The following is a 15,321-nucleotide window of genomic DNA, read 5'->3' as shown; positions in this document are numbered from 1 at the left end:
GAAATAGGCAAATGCTAGGCCTTCCTCCCTCCGCCCCTTGCCACCATCCTCCCCTCCAGAGATGGTTTTCACCAGCACACTAGTGAGACCCCTCTTCAACTGACACACAATACACACCTAGCCAGGTACATTCTCACCCTCTAACACTGTCATTAACAGTTGTGGGAAAAGAATCACAGGTCTCTAGGACCCCACAGGGCCCCAGTCTCAAAGAATCTGCCCTAGCACAGCCAGGCCCACATGCTCAGGCATGCATGGGGTGGGAAGCACAACGTTCCAGGCAGATCAACCATCTGTCTGACAGTAGGTTGGTCGTTCTCAGACACAGGGGAGTGGAGGTTGGTGGTTAACATACTGGAGTCTCACTGACCTGAGATGGAGTCTCATAGCCCCAGATCTAGATGCAGCTGTTCTTGCAGGCCACCTGCCTGGCCCTGGAATATACTTCTGGCCTCTGGCCCTACTGGCAGACATTGGTCCAATGCGTCTTGGCTCTAGCATACCTCTCTAAAGTCATTCCTGCCTCCTTGCCCCGTGGGACAGCTCCACTTAGGTCACTCTTGGCATGTGATGTTAGCGAAGTTCTTCTTGACACCAGAGCTCAGTTTCCTCACCTTTAAAATGGGGACAAGTTCTGAGTTAGCCAAATGGTTTCTAGGATTAGGTAAGAATACCAGCAAAGTGAATGTAAAGCCTCCACACCATGCCTGGTAGAAGTAGGTGTTTAGTAAATGTTAACGAATGCTGTTTTCACACCTCCAGATATATTCTGCCCAGCCAGGGCCCCCTTTGGCTCAGTGCTCCCTCTCACTACCTGAATTTTGGCACAGAAGGGCTTAGTGAGTGGCGAAGGACAAAGACAAAAACAGGCAGCTTCATTTTCCAACTTTTATGAAAATTAATAACATTAATAGCTCACAGACATATATATATATATATATATATATACACACAAGGCTATGTACAGTCATTAAGTTATTAATTAGTCTCCATATAAAATGTTTCTACATTAGTGTTCCAGGCTAGGCCTCATCAGTCCTTGGCATATTCACAGTAGCAGTCCCAGGGCTTGGCCCCATGGGTTGAGAGAGAGGAGGCAGGAGGCTGTAGGAATAGCCCACCCCAAGGTGGGCACAGTTGTTATCATGGGCTGTTTACTTTCAAGTCTTTGGCTCTCTTCTTGGCACCTGGAGATCAGCTGTTCAGTGAGTGGGCAAGCAGGCCTGGATTTCTCATATGGCCTAGTGATGCATGCCCTTTTCATGGTGGCTTCAGGTAACACAGCAGGTCCTAGAGGATGCTGGCCAGCTCTGTAGAGTCTGTGTCAGAGCAGCCTGAGCTGCTGGCCTCTTCCCTACAAGAACCAGAGGAGACGGGTTGGAAGAAGCTCCCTTAACCTTACCCTTACCCTGCCCCCACCTGCCTCATTCTTCAAGGATCTTGGCTCTGCAGTCTTAGCCAGCTGTTAGCAAACCACGGGCCACACATAGTTTGCTCACTCCTACTCATCCCAGAAACTGCTGGTTGTTTCATTCACTATTCTTGCTGTCCACAAGACATCACAAGCCCCAGGATTATGTTCTGGCCTGGGCTTGCTGATGGGCTGGCATGACTCATTCCACCTTGCCCTCTGGTCTCCGGAAAGGCAGGGCTCAGGCCACATCTGAGGTCCTGTGTGCCAGTAGAGTCATGAAGAGTGCAGGCTGTGGAGTCAGAATGCCAGGGTTTGAACCCAGCTCTATCCTTTATCAACTGGGCCAGTCACTCTTCCTGGTTAAGCCTGTTTCTTCATCTATAGAGTGGGAATCATAGGACCCTGTGACACCTAGGGTTGTTGGAGGACTACAGGAAATCATGAATGCACATTCTCTAAAACGTAAACTCCTTGAGAACAGGGATTTGTTTCATTCACTAGAGCAATATCTGCCCGACGGTAGGCTTCCAATAAGCATTTGTTGAATGAATAAATGAAAAACCACTTAGGTGCAGTGCCTGGCACGCAGCTAAGTGTTCAAGAAATGTCAGCTGCCACTATCATAAATCGGCAAAGGGAAAGGGCAGAGGAGGGGCCATCAAGCGAAGATGTATGGGAGGAAAGTCGACATGGCCACTGGAAGCACAGCTGAGGACTTAGAATGGATGATGCTCCTTCCCCACCTCCCTGTCCCTTTCCTGCTCTCACCTCAGAGCCTGCAGTGCCTTCTTGTTCTGCCGCCGCTTCTCTTCATCAATGGGGTATAGCTTGAAGAGCAGCAGGCCTAGCAGGATGAGGACTATGGGAGCCATTGTCACCAGCATCTTCAGTGTAAACCTGACACGTGCTGGCTGGGAGCAGCCACGGGTCTGGTACCCAGCAAAGCTGTGAGACCCAATGGGAAAAGGAGTGGTGAGAATGGGATACCTGGGCCCTGTACCTGCCCAGCACTGCCCCCCACCCCACCCCGCTCACTCAAGACTGAGAGTAGAGATGCCCAGAGAGACTCCAGAGGCAAACTTGGTGAAAAAAACATAGAAGGAGAAGAAGATGGGCTCGGTTCCATGGGAGTGAGGCTGCTTCAAGAGGAAGTCGTCAATGACGTCGGGCAGCATGGACCTGTACAGAGTGGTGGCAACCATGAGAACCCACCTACCAAACAACCCCAGGTCCCTGATAGCTCATCTGGCACCCTTGTGTCAACGAGAAGAGGTGGCCTTCTGGGAGTCTGTAGCCCCATGGTAAACATCTCAGTGAGGAGATGGCAAATTCATATGAATAAGAAAAGAAGGCTCCTTCCTCCATGATGAAGTAGCCCCACTTTAGGTGCACAGCTGGGCGAGCAGAGTGCAGAAGGGATTTAAGCCCCCATTTCCCACCCCGATTAGATATCCTTACAATTTACAGCCTGTACAACCGTATAGGAAGACCTGCCCCACCTGCCAACAACAGAATGGCCTGCAAGAGAATTCTCCCCAAGGAGCTTCAGAAGTGGGGGGTGGGGGGCTGAGGAACACACCCGGTGTGCCTATATACCTACCAGGGTAGTAAGAAGGCGGCTGCTACACTGATGCCAGCTGCCACGGCTACTACGTATGTGACAATCAGGTTGCTCTCCTTGAGGGCCACCAAGATGAGAAACGGCACTGCTGACTAGAGGAGGGGTGCAGGAAGGTGAGACAGCTGGGAGACTTCCTCCAGCAACCCCCAGCCCAGCCCGGGTGCTACACCTTCAGCTCCACTCACTGAGATCCCGATGTATACAGCCGTTTTCTTGCCAAACCGAGTTAGGAACCACTGCCAAAGAGGAATGGTGAATGTGGCTGAGAGCTGTGGATGGACAAAGTGGGTGAGGAGGATGGGTTAGAGCCATTGAACCCCTCCTGCCCTTTCCAAGACCCCAAAGGTCTCCCAGCCCTGCCTGAGAGCAGCCAGAAGATACAATCTGGTCAGTGGGAAATTGACGGGCACCTTTGATGGCTCCTAAGGGGGGCGGAGAGAGGGTCCCAATCTCATCTGCCTTTCCTGAGCACAACTGAGCCAAAGTTCTAAAGTTCCTGGCCTCCGCCCCTTCACTCTTGCTATGCTCTCCACTTGAACATCTAACCTCAAACTCTTTCCCTTTTTCCTCCCAGTGTTACTGAAATATAATTGACATGTAACACTATATTAGTTTAAGGGTACAACATAATGACTTGATATATGTACCCACACTCTTTCCACAGTCCTACCTAAGCAATTGTAGGTCAGACCTAACCAAATATTCTGAGAAACCTCCCTCATGCCTTCATAACCTTGAGTCAGTCTGGGAAACATCCTTTGACTTTCCAAAAAACCATCCCGCATCCTATGCTACTTCAGCCCAGGCTTCCACACTCCCACCCTTGGGGCTCCCCACGCACCATGATGGCCAGGAGCAGATTCTGGAATTCGTTGCGGAAGCCCAAGGTGTAGGTACAAAATAAAGCAAAGTTCCCTTCCACCAGCTGGGGGAGGGGATGGGAAAGGGAAAGGAAACACAAAGAAAGATGTGATGTTGGGGCTGAGCCTCCCTAAGACATTCTCTGTGCTCCAGGGACCTCAGATTACCCACCCCCCAGCTCCACCTGTCACATCCCAAGTCCTCAGCTCACCCCCTCCCAGTGCACGGCACCCCCAGGCTGAGCACATCAGGCCCCCCACTCACCATGAATGCCAGGGAGGTGAAGAGGAAGCCAGCGATAAGCTTGATATATGGGCCGTGGCTCATGACCAGCCGGAGGCCCCGAAAGAAGGACATTGGCTCAGCCTGCTGAGTCTCATAGGGTTCTGGGGGCCAGAGGAGACAGTGAAGAAAGAGCAGAGACCCCTCCCAAAGCCCGAGGTCTAGGCAGAGGGACAAAGCCATCCTGTGTTGGGACTGCACCCCCACCCCCAAGGGGCTTCTTACCTCTCTGCTCTCGCACACCCAGGACCAGGATGACAGCACAGATGACATAGATGGAGGCAATGACCCCTGCTGCCAGCAGGTATGCATTTTGCTATAAAAGGGGGATTATAGGCAACAGACATTCAATCTGATCTCATCTCAACTCCCAGCAGTTCCATTCAATGACTTTGAACCAGTCCCTTCTACTCTGGGGCCTCACTGTCTCCATCTGTGAAATGGCAGAATCGTCCTGGGCCTACTACTGTTTCCCAAGGCTGGGCAAAGTCCAGTGGAACAAAATGTCAAGAAGCTGGGCTGTGGAATCTGAAAGCCCACAGATCAGATCTCCCCAAATCTAGTTTCTGCAACTCACTAGCTCTATCATCCTAGGCAAATTATTTAGCCTCTCTACGCTTCAGTTTTCCTTATCTTCAGAGCGGGCATAACATTAACAGTTTGTATATCAAATGCCCAACAACTAACAAACACTAGCTATTATTACTATTTTGAGGAAGACTGCAAACCACGCCATCATTCCTCATCTCCCCAAACCCTTGCCCTTCCAGAGGCCTCACCGTTCCTCTGAGTGAAGTGGAGCTGTGTGTGCGATTGGCACCTTCCGAGGCCACTTCTGAACCATTGGGGACCTGGAGACAAGGCGTATCCGCTTGGCCTACAATTTGCCCCTGGATTGCTGTTCCCAGCACTGTGCCCAATACCTCCACAGTCATCCCTGAGCAGTGAAAAGAAGGTCCTTTGGAGGGGACCCACGGCTTGTGGGCCCCCAGGGAGGAAGGTCAGGTGGATAGAAGGCCAGTTCTAGCCCCAGGTGATGGGAGCAACTCCAAGTAGGGTGGGTACAGGGTGGTGGGACAGATGGCACCTTGGCCTAAACTCATGGCCTTGCTCTGTATGACCTCTGGCTAGTTCTACACTTCTCTGGTCTCACTAGAACAATAAGGGGATGGAGTTATTTTTAAGATGGTTTCACACCCACTCCCAGCAAGGGAAGAAATGTGGCAGAAGGGTCAGGGAGTGGAGGACCCAGGGTTCCTGGTGGGTGGGATCAGCAGGCTGGGGAGAAACTTACGATAGGCAGTGGCTGAATCCCGCTCACTCTGCTCTGTGCTGATGAACATGGTGAGAGCTGAGTAGGGAACGTGGAAACACTGGTATGGAAGAGAGGCCCTCGGCCAGTCAGATGATGGACAAACAGATGTGGCTTTGGGCACCAACCCTAAAGGCCCCAGGGACTGCCCCCACCCCTGCCCTGACACCCAGGTGCCCACACTCACTGTGACCAGTGTCTCAAAGAGGCAATAGAAAAGCAGGTACCACAGGGCCTGGCCCTGTGGGAAGTCAGGGACGAACCAGATGAGGAAGTAGGCAATGATGGCCAGGGGTGTGGAGAAGACAATCCTGAGGAAGCAGAGGATATATATTATATATATTATCCAGACTTAAAAAGGAATGAAATTCTGACACATGCTACAATACAGATGAACCTTGAAGACATCATGCTAAGTAAAATCAGCCAGACACAAAAGGACAAATGCTGTATGATTCTACTTACACGAGGTATCTAGAGTAGTTAAATTCATAGAGACAGAATGTAGGATAGAGGTTGCCAGGAGCTGGAGGGAAGGAGGAATGGAAGTCATTGTTTAATGAGTATAAAGTTTCAGTTTGGAAAGATGTAGAGATAGATGGTGGTAATAGTCACACAACAATGTAAATGTACTTAATACCATTGAATTGTACATTTAAAAATGGTTAAAATGGTAAATTTTGTTATGTGTATTTTACCACAATAAAAATCATATGAACATTTATAAGGTGATTAATTGCTGTGGGTTAAAGAAATTTAAAGCAGGCTGAATGGGGATTAGGAGTATGGGGGTATAATTCACAACCAAGTAGACAGGGTAGCCTTCATTGAGAAGGTGACATCTGTGACATCTGACTTGAATGAGAGAGAGTTGGCCTTTCAGACACCTGAGGCAAGAGCGTGCTGGCCAAGGGGAACAGTTAGTGCAAACATCCTCAGGCAGGAGATGTACCTAGCAGGTATAAAGAATAGGAAGGAGGCCATGGGGCTGGAGTGGAGCGAGCATGGGAGATGAAATTAGGAGATGAGGTTGGAGAAGAAATGGGATACCAGGTTGGGTAGAGCCTTATAGTCCAGCGTAAAGACTCTGGTTCTATTTCCTAGGGTAGAAGTAGTTTCCAGACTTAAATACATTGATAATGTAGAACAGTGCTTGGAACACAGTTAAGTGTTTGCTATGGTTATCACACCAGGAGAGCTCAGGGGTAGAGTACAGGCCCACAGTTAGGGGGTTTCTGAGAGCACTAGACTGGGAATCTGACCTCAGATTCAGCCCTGCTGTATCTCGGCCTCCCTGTGTGACCCTGCTGACACACTGCCTCTCACCAGGTGGCCTTGGGAACTCCAGGGAAAGTGTCAAAGTCATCCTGGTCCGAAGGAGGGATTTAAATGTTGGCTGAGGGCAGATCTGGTCTAAAGCCTGGGAGAAGAGTAAGCCATAAGGCTCATGAACCCAGAAAGGCCCAGCCTCTTCCTACACCGACAGAAAGGGTGCTGGGTCCCAGGCCTGAGGAGGGGCCCCGGCGCTAACTGTGGTATAAATGGGATGAAGTCACATATATATACTACAAGGCAGCCCATTAGCCCACAAGTGGTCCAGTGTGCCCTCAAACAAAAGGGTGGTGGTACCACTCAAGAGGTATCACCAGGCGTTAGCACCCAGACAGGTGAGGACACGTACTAAATCAGAACCAGTCTGAAGGGCCTCAGTAACTTTACCAAGCCTGCTGCCACACCTGCCCAGGGAGAGGCCACAGGTAAAGTCTCTCCTGATTTCCCTCCCAGCCCTCCAGGGAGGGAAAGTTTCCACGTGTCTACTCAGAGAACAAGGGCGTCAGCCTTCCTCAAACACTCCATCCTCTTCTCCTAGGCAGCTGAGCAGCTGATGAGGAACCAAATGTGACTTACTAAGAGAAACACGCTGTTGCAGCATCAGGCTGGCCAGAGGGGCTCTCTCCCATTGGCTGGGCCTCATGAGGAGATGTGGCAGCAGAGCCCCGCCTCCCGCCAGCTGCCAGGGAGGCGGGTACAGGGCCCAGCTTCACTGGTGGCTCCAGCCCCCTGGGAGTCCCAAGCAGCCTGCCCAGGTAAGGCAGGCTGTCCTGTCTTTTGGCCCTGAAGCCTGGATCAAAGGCTCCAACCTGGGCCTTAGCCAGGGGCTGGGAGGATTGTGTTGGGAGCGGGGCCTCGTGGGAAAGGAAGCTAGGAGTGGGGGTGTGGAGGCTGTTGGAAGAGCTTTGAAGGCCGGAGACCAGGTATGGGCACCCCTGGGGCAGGAAGGCGCCCACTTGAGCCTGGATGGGCTGGAGATGAAAGGAGTATGTCCACACCACCACCACCAAGCAGGATGTCCTGGAGGGAACTAAAGCTCCGGCCTGTCAGCCTGTCCTGTGTGTCTCCCTTTGCTGTCTGATCTGTAGCACCGCCTCCCCCAACCTTGAGATAGCCTGAGACTGTGTAGGCTTTGTACCGAGGGTCATAACCCAGAGGTTATGGGTCTGCTGTCTCATTCTTGGAGCCACTAGGAGCCACTCTGAAGGCCTGCCAAATTATATACTACTTAACATATGCCAGGCACTGTTTACTTTATGTATAAAAAAGATGTAATCCTCACCATAGCCCTATGAGATAGGCATATTATTATCCCCCTTTCACAGATGAAGAAACTTGATGCTCAGAGATGTTAAGTGACCTGTCCAAGGTTGCACAGCTGTTAGTGGTGAAGCTGGTATTCAAACTGAAGCATGCTGGCTCTGGAGTATAACCTCTCGGCCACTACACAGTACTGCCTCTGCTATTATGGGAAGTGACTGAGTGAGAGAAGTTAGATTTCCCGCTTCATTGAAGGGAATGCACCTTGGCCAGGGAAAGCTGCTCAATCTAACAATTTGGCCTGTCTAGGAACGAACTGGCAGGGCATCCCAGTGCTGTTCCTGGGGCAGCTGAGGCCTCAGCTGGGATTTCAACACTCAGGTTTTTGCGTCAGTCATCCCTCAGCATGTGACAAATCAAATGGAAAAACTGAAAGGTAGTAGACAAACAATAAGCCCTGACTTCTCCCATCTAGAAGAGCATCTTCTACTCACCAGGGCATGAGGCGGCCCAGCCGGGTCCAGGAGGATTTGCTAATGCAGAAGCCCACCAGGGGGTCTGTGAAGGCATCCCAAGCTCGGCCCACGAATAGGATGATGGAGGCAGAGAATGGGTCTACCTGGAATGGGGAAAAGGCACCTCAGCTCTCACTGGGAGGCAAAAGCATGCACTGCCTCCCCATCTCAGCAAGGTCTCCGGCAGCCTGTGTTCCTTCCAGGCCTTAAGTATCTTCACTTGCCTTGTTAATATAATAATGACAATAACAGTTCTCTGATAGCAGAAGCATTGTGTGCCTCCATAGAAACTTTCTCAGATCTGTCCCCTTATATCCTCCCCTTCACTGTCCTTGAAAACATTCCCCTCAATTGGAATAAATGGAGTCATTTCTTTGCCTCCCTTTCACAGCCCCGAGCCCCCAACCACCTGATACCAGAATTAGCATTTGCTGAGTGACCACAGTGGACCTCAGTTTCCCCATCTGTATAATGGGATTTATGATTCCTCTCTTAACAGTACTGGAGTTATGATCCTATTTTATAGGGTCAAACTCTATCTTGGACGTAAAAAAAGAAATCTATAGATGCTTTTAAAAAGCGGCCTGTCACTACCCACTCAAGCTATTCCCTCTCCCCAAACCTTCTAGGCCTGAATAGACAGCTTCCCTGGATTCTTTCTCATCCATTAAGACCCTACCATTGCTATTACTCAGGAAGCTGGGAAACTGGTGGCCACTCCCATGTAGCAGTCTCCCTAACCTGACTTTTCCAACTCTAATGCTCACTACCACACAGTTTTACACTTTAGCTGCAGGTTCCTTTATTTGCACCCCACTCAGGGCCCAAAACATGAAAGTTGCTTAAAAACTAGCTGCCAAATGATGCCATGTGTCCTTTCCAAGGCTCAGTGTTCCCCACCTATAAATGGATATAACTAAGGTGCCCCGCTTGCAAAGCATCTCTGTCGATGATATGTAGAAAAGATGGCCAGTGTGTGAGCCCTGAGGGCTGTGGCTGTTCAGCCCCCTACTCTCTCATTCAGACAAGGTGAATTCTCAGGATGCCAGGCTGCCGGCCAAAGCTTCTCAAAGCACAGAGGAGCCCTGCTTCACTCTAAATACCCCGCCTAGTCCAAAACTGTGTATGCTGGGGCACCATAACTCAGCCCAGCACTTGAGGGCCCCCCTGACATGCCTCTGCTTCTCAGGTAAAAATGAGATGCATCTCATCTACATGCCTGGCAACATCCACCAACCCCGGAACTGAGCCAGCTGATTGCTGTCCAGCTGGGGACATGGTGTGCCAGTCTCTTCTAAGAACAGCATCACCAGCAGGCTCCATTTTCCCTCACACCACTGCCTACCCCTCCAGATTCTGTTGCTCTTACCAGGCAAGAAGGAGTTGCCTGACCTTGCCAGCTAAGATTCCTGGAGTGAATAGACTCTCCTTTTGGATACTTTCCAAAGTCATCTTTTTTCTCATCCACTGTGACTCTGAGAGACAGAAAAGTAGGGATTTCCAGTCCCATTTTACAGATGAGGAAAATGAATAAAGCTACCTAGTCTTTGCTAACTGAGGATGCTGCAGGAGCCCCAGCAGGCTCAGTCCACTCACCTGAGCCACATCCAACAGGTAGATCTGCAGGAAGAACCCTAGGGCACAGCCCGTCACCTGGTATGGGGCCCCCCCAACTGCATAGCAAAGCTTGTTGCAAATGGACAACTGTTGTTTCTTCTTTGGTTCCTTCTGGAAAGAAGAGAAAAAGATGAAAAGAGACCCAAGATTCTGGCCTCCACTCTAGAAGTTTCCAGAGGCAGGACCATCTCTCCAGCCAACTCTGCCAGGAGGAACAAGTCTACCTTGCCCTGTTCCCACCCAGAGAGACAGAACTTCACAAGAAAGGTATTATTCTCTGTTCTTAGGAACCTGGGAAAAAGGAATCCATACTGAGAAAGTTGCCCCTAAGCTACCCCACCCCACCCCCAGATTCTTATCAGCCCACCATCCCTAAGAAACTCCTCCCAAGGCCTCAGCCATGCTCCTTTCCAAGCTGGATGGGGAGCATGTCCCAGCAACAGACCTGTCCCCACCTGGCACCAACTGTCACAACTTGAAAATCCTCTTGCTGCCAAGAGCTGCCTAAGCCCAGTCCCAGGTCCTGCACTGGTTCAGAGGCCAGGACCCACCTGCCTACTGAATGAGGGCTGGAGAGCTGTAGGGGCCAGGTCCAGCTGGCTGCAGGCACAGCTGTTCCTTCTGTCTGTCCTAGAGCGTCCCTGGCCCCTGTAGGCAGCCAGAGCTTTAGGCAAACCCAGGAGCTGTCCTACTCTCTCTCAGCTCCTAGGGGACCTTGGAGAGGGGAGGAAAGGCCTCTAGGTGCAGGGCTGGGCTCTCTCTGGGTGGGGCACTAGGGAGATTGAGGTTGCCCAGGAAAAGCAGAGATTACTCATACTTGGTAGCAGCTTAATTGCTCACCCGGGCTCCTTCCGAGGATCGGTTAATTAGATTAAAAGGAAAAGGCAGTCACCTCCCAGGCAGAAATCTATTTCCTAAGATCCCTTCCTGGGGCCACCTGATTTCATTTGGTCCTTCATTATGTCCAGAGAGCAGGGGATGGCGCCGAAGGTGAAGACGCACGAGCCCCAACTCTCACACTCAGACAAACGCCTGAGGAATGCGGCTTCTTTAAGAGCAGAGCCCTTGTTCTTATGAATGAACTTGAACAGCCCTCACACAGAGTTGAGGTTCAAGGGTAGGCATGTGGGTTTGGGACGTAAGGGATGAGAGATGGGGAACCAAGGGCCGTTTCCTAAATTTCTGGGGTCTCTCTGGCTTCTAAGCCGCTCGTCACAGAAGAACGAAAACCATCCAGGCTGAGCTGGGCACCACGTGGAGTTATTAGCCAGGCGGTTCCGCTCAGGAGAGATGCCGGCGGGGCGGGAAAGGCGGGGAAAGCGGGGCGCCGGCGTCTACAAACTTTCTACATCACCCCCGGCCCCCAGGGCACCTCTGGGCTCTCTCCTGCTCCTGGGCCCGCCTGTCCTCGGGTAGCCTAAGGTGTCCTAGAACCACGCTTATCCATCGACACCCCCATCAGCCTGCCCCCCGCCCCTTGCCTTCCACGCGGGATGCCGGGCTCTCACCATCATCACCTGGGCCGGATGTTCACCAGCTTTAAGGACGCCTGTGGGCAGCAGCCCCGCCGCGGAGCCGCTCTCGGCGCCCTCTCCTTTGGCCATGACCCGCGGGCCACGCCTCCTGGAACCGGGACGCCGGGATGCTCCTCTGCTCTGCCGGCTTCCACTCCCCTCGGGCTCCGGTTGTAGCCGGCACCGCCACTGCCGCCACAGTCACCTCGTACTGTAGTAAACCCCACAGGCTGGCGGGTGAGGTGCACACTCTCTTGCACGCCCTCTTACTCCTCTTAAAGGTTGGGCCTCGCCCTTTCGGATCCAGCCAATCCCGGAGCCCTGCTGCCTCGCCTCAGCCAATCAGCTCGCCCTCAGTGCCTCCAGCCTGTTCAACGCGCCCTGAGGCTCTTTGCTTTTTGAGCCACGTTCTCAGAACCCGGAACCCGCATCCGGCCGCTTTAGCTCCACGCAACCTGGGAGAAGGCTGGGAGACCCACCTGACACGAGGAAACTGAAGCCCGAGGCTGAAAGTGACCTTCCCGTGGGCTCCCAGAGTGAGTATTCCCTGGGTCCAGCTTACACCCCATGACTTCTGACCCCCAAGCCTAAGAAAAGTAGGGGCTCAGAAGCCCACTTCCCGCTTTAAAATCTAGAGTCAGACCGAGTCTCCATCTCTTCCAAACCTGGAGAATGTAGCGCTGGCATTTCCTTACCGATTTCCCTCTTTGATCCCCCAAGACCGACCATTTCCTCTTCCTGCCATTGGCATCTTTGAGGCCCTCAGCGATGGGGGAGAAAGATTGCTGCCCCTGCCAGCAGGAAGCTCCCAAGTTGTGGAAAGCAGACAGGACCACGGGCGCTAGCACACCATGATGATAACAGCAGACTTTTATGGAGAGCTTCCTCCATGCGCAACATTCAGCCCTCACAACCATCAAATGAAGGTGGTACTATTATTATCCCCATTTTACAGCTGAGAAATGGGAGGCTCACAGATGTGGCAGAGCCAGGCCTGGAAGATTTTGTTCCATCCCAAAGCCTTCCCTCTTAACAGCCCTGCTCTGTCTCTCTCAGCAAAAATTACCAGAAGACTGATTGGGTCTCCCCAACAAGAAGCCCTGGGAGATAACAAAGCTAAAATGGCACTCTGCAATTAAAGAAAAGTTTGAAAAAGAGAGTGTTGAGTAATCTGATCCTTGAAAGAAGATGGGAGGACATTAGTCTAGAATAGAGACCCAACATAGATGCCAAAAAACAATCTTTTCTATTACCTCTCAGTCCCTTATACCAACATCATCTCAGGGAGACAGGAGGCTGATGGAGACCAGTTAGCTCTAATTAGTAAAGGGGCTGCTGGGAGGATTCCCAAAGGCCTCTCGCCCCTGTTCCTGTGCTTGCTCAGCTATATGCTCCTTCTTACTTTTCTTAAAATCTCTAGGAAGGGATAAGCAGTCTGGCTGCTTTAGACCCATGAGGCTAATAGGGCTAGTAAGGTTACCCTCTGCCCATTGTAGATTGGAGCCTCAGCAAAGCCTCTTGGGCTCCAGGCCTGGTGGTATGGGGGTCAGTGTGTAGGAAGGAGAGTGACCACAACAAGCTTCCTCTTATTCCCTAGCAGATCCAATCCTGGTACACATCTCGGCCACTGCTGAGCGGATGAGAACCAAAGTGAGGCAGTCGAATATCGTGAAAAGGGCAAATATTGGCTCCCACGACTCCACCTGAGCTCTGTGACACTGTTTTGCCTTGTCCGCTCTCTGGTCTTGAGTCAGCCGAAGTGGACTCTAGTACCCCTTTCAGCCCTAAAATCTTCACTCCTATAGCATCCATATCACAATTGATTTAGATCCCTCACCAGACCATGAATTCTGAGAACCACATCTTTTTCACTGCTGTTGGTTGTATCCCCACTGACAAGCTTGGGAAATGACTTAGTAGAAAGTTACAGTAGGAACTTAATAAATATGTGTTCAATGATGCATGGTCAGTTTTCCTCAGGTACAAGCACAAGAGGGGCCCATTCGGAAAAGCCCCAGGCTTCTCCATTTACTAGCTGTGTGGTTGATCCTGTGCAACTCAGTTAACTTCCCTATGTATAAAATAGGGATTTTAATAGTGACAACCTGATGGGGTTGAGGGGGGGGCTGGGTGGGGAGAGTATGAAAGAAGAAAATGCACAGGAAGTGCTTAGCACAAGTGCCTGGGATCTGAGGCTGGTCTGGTCCCTCTCCTGGCCCGATTCCAGTCTGTCAGTGTAGCAATGCAAGATTCCAGATATGGCCTGACCAAGCCAGCACAATAGGCCTATTATTTCTCCCAGTCTGGACTCGACACATTGTTAATGCAGACTAAGGCTGCTGGGCTTTGGAGCCTTTCTCTCCCATGATTAGTTCCCATCAGGTTGTGGTCAACTAAATCATTCAGATCCTTTTCACTGGAGCTGGGGTCAAGTCAGGTCTCTCCCCCTGCCTCTGCTTTGTATAATGTTTTGGAGCTCACAGAAGGACAATGTCATCTTGCTTATTCCAGCCTGTTGAAATTGTTTTGAATGCCAGTTCTATTGCCAACTGTTTTCTCTCCCTCTCTGTTTAGATCCAGGCTGCTCCTTGGGACTTCGACTCCACTATGCATACTATTGGACAGAGCCCCGTACCATACCACTATAGACATTCGTTCACCATTAACCAAATCCGGGCACCGCTAATCCAACAGCTCCCAATCATTCAGCACCCACTGTATGCTGGAGAAGCACTGTGCTAAGTGTTTTATATATAGCATCTCATTTACTCCCCCACAACACCACTGGGAAGGGTAGTTTTTGTTACCCCCATTTTACAAATGATGAACCTGTGGCTAAGTGAGGGGAAATAGGCACTAGTTTCATAAACCTAGAATCAGGCCTCTTTTTCTGATAATGAGTTTGGTCGTGAACTTGTCACTTAGAGATGCTATTCTTCAGGTGCATACAGTCTTGACCATGTGTCTCCATCGGCCCTCTTGCCACTCTCCTTCCTACCCACTGACCTCCACAGCACCAAGTCTGGAGCCCAGGGGCTTCGCTGAGGCTCCAGTCCACAGTGGGCAGAGGGCAACCTTACTAGCCCTATTAGCCTCATGAGCCTGGAGCAGAGACCTGGGCCCATTCTTCATACCAATTTTTTTCTAAGATAGCAATGAGGACAAGGCTTCTCCCTGAGGAACATGCAAACAGCTCCTCACTCTGTGGTAGGACCACCCTCTCAGTCATCCTTAACCCTTTAAGGTCTAGCCCATCCTCACAGTCTAGGGCAAATGAACTTCAGAGCTCCCTTGTTGCTCTCCACCTGTCTGTGCCCTCCTAGGTGTCATGCCTAGCCTGGTGTGCTTCGTATACCCTAGCACGCTCCCCTGAAGGCCTTTGGGGGAGATCACCAGGTCCCCTGAGCTTCTTGGGAGGTAGAGCAGCAGAATTAAGTGCAAAGATTCCAGGAGACAGATTACCTGGCTTTGCAGCCAGCCTATCGCTACCATTACAGTTTACTCTTGGGCAAGTTAGCAAATCTCTTTGAGCCTCACTTTCCCTGTGTGTCAAATGGGGGTAATAATTGTAACCTATCTCTTAAGGTTTGCAT

General features: G+C 51.1%; 1 protein-coding gene across 5 annotated transcripts; it reads right to left on the bottom strand.

Moving 5' to 3' along the window:
• Positions 1–1,232: 1,232 nt before the first annotated feature.
• MFSD2A (MFSD2 lysolipid transporter A, lysophospholipid) lies at positions 1,233–11,972 on the bottom strand. 5 transcript variants are annotated; one of them, XM_039876636.1, is made up of 14 exons: positions 11,696–11,972; positions 10,194–10,325; positions 8,577–8,701; positions 5,678–5,801; positions 5,473–5,551; positions 4,958–5,115; positions 4,404–4,494; positions 4,161–4,282; positions 3,877–3,960; positions 3,221–3,304; positions 3,015–3,127; positions 2,450–2,593; positions 2,183–2,359; positions 1,233–1,354 (listed from the first exon to the last, which is right to left on the bottom strand). In XM_039876636.1, exons 1-14 carry the CDS (start codon positions 11,816–11,818, stop codon positions 1,291–1,293), a joined length of 1,620 nt encoding a protein of 539 aa, XP_039732570.1. In that variant the 5' UTR covers positions 11,819–11,972; the 3' UTR covers positions 1,233–1,290. The 5 variants fall into 5 exon arrangements, with proteins under 5 accessions (XP_039732570.1, XP_039732572.1, XP_039732575.1 ...); XM_039876638.1 differs by having other exon boundaries at positions 10,194–10,322; positions 11,723–11,972; XM_039876641.1 differs by having other exon boundaries at positions 10,194–10,322; positions 11,732–11,972.
• Between the last annotated feature and the right edge of the window lie 3,349 nt (positions 11,973–15,321).

Source organism: Pteropus medius, unplaced genomic scaffold, assembly GCF_902729225.1.
Source record: "Pteropus medius unplaced genomic scaffold, Ma_sr-lr_union100, whole genome shotgun sequence".
Taxonomy (NCBI): Eukaryota; Metazoa; Chordata; class Mammalia; order Chiroptera; family Pteropodidae; genus Pteropus; species Pteropus medius.
This window is presented reverse-complemented; position numbering and strand designations above follow the sequence as displayed.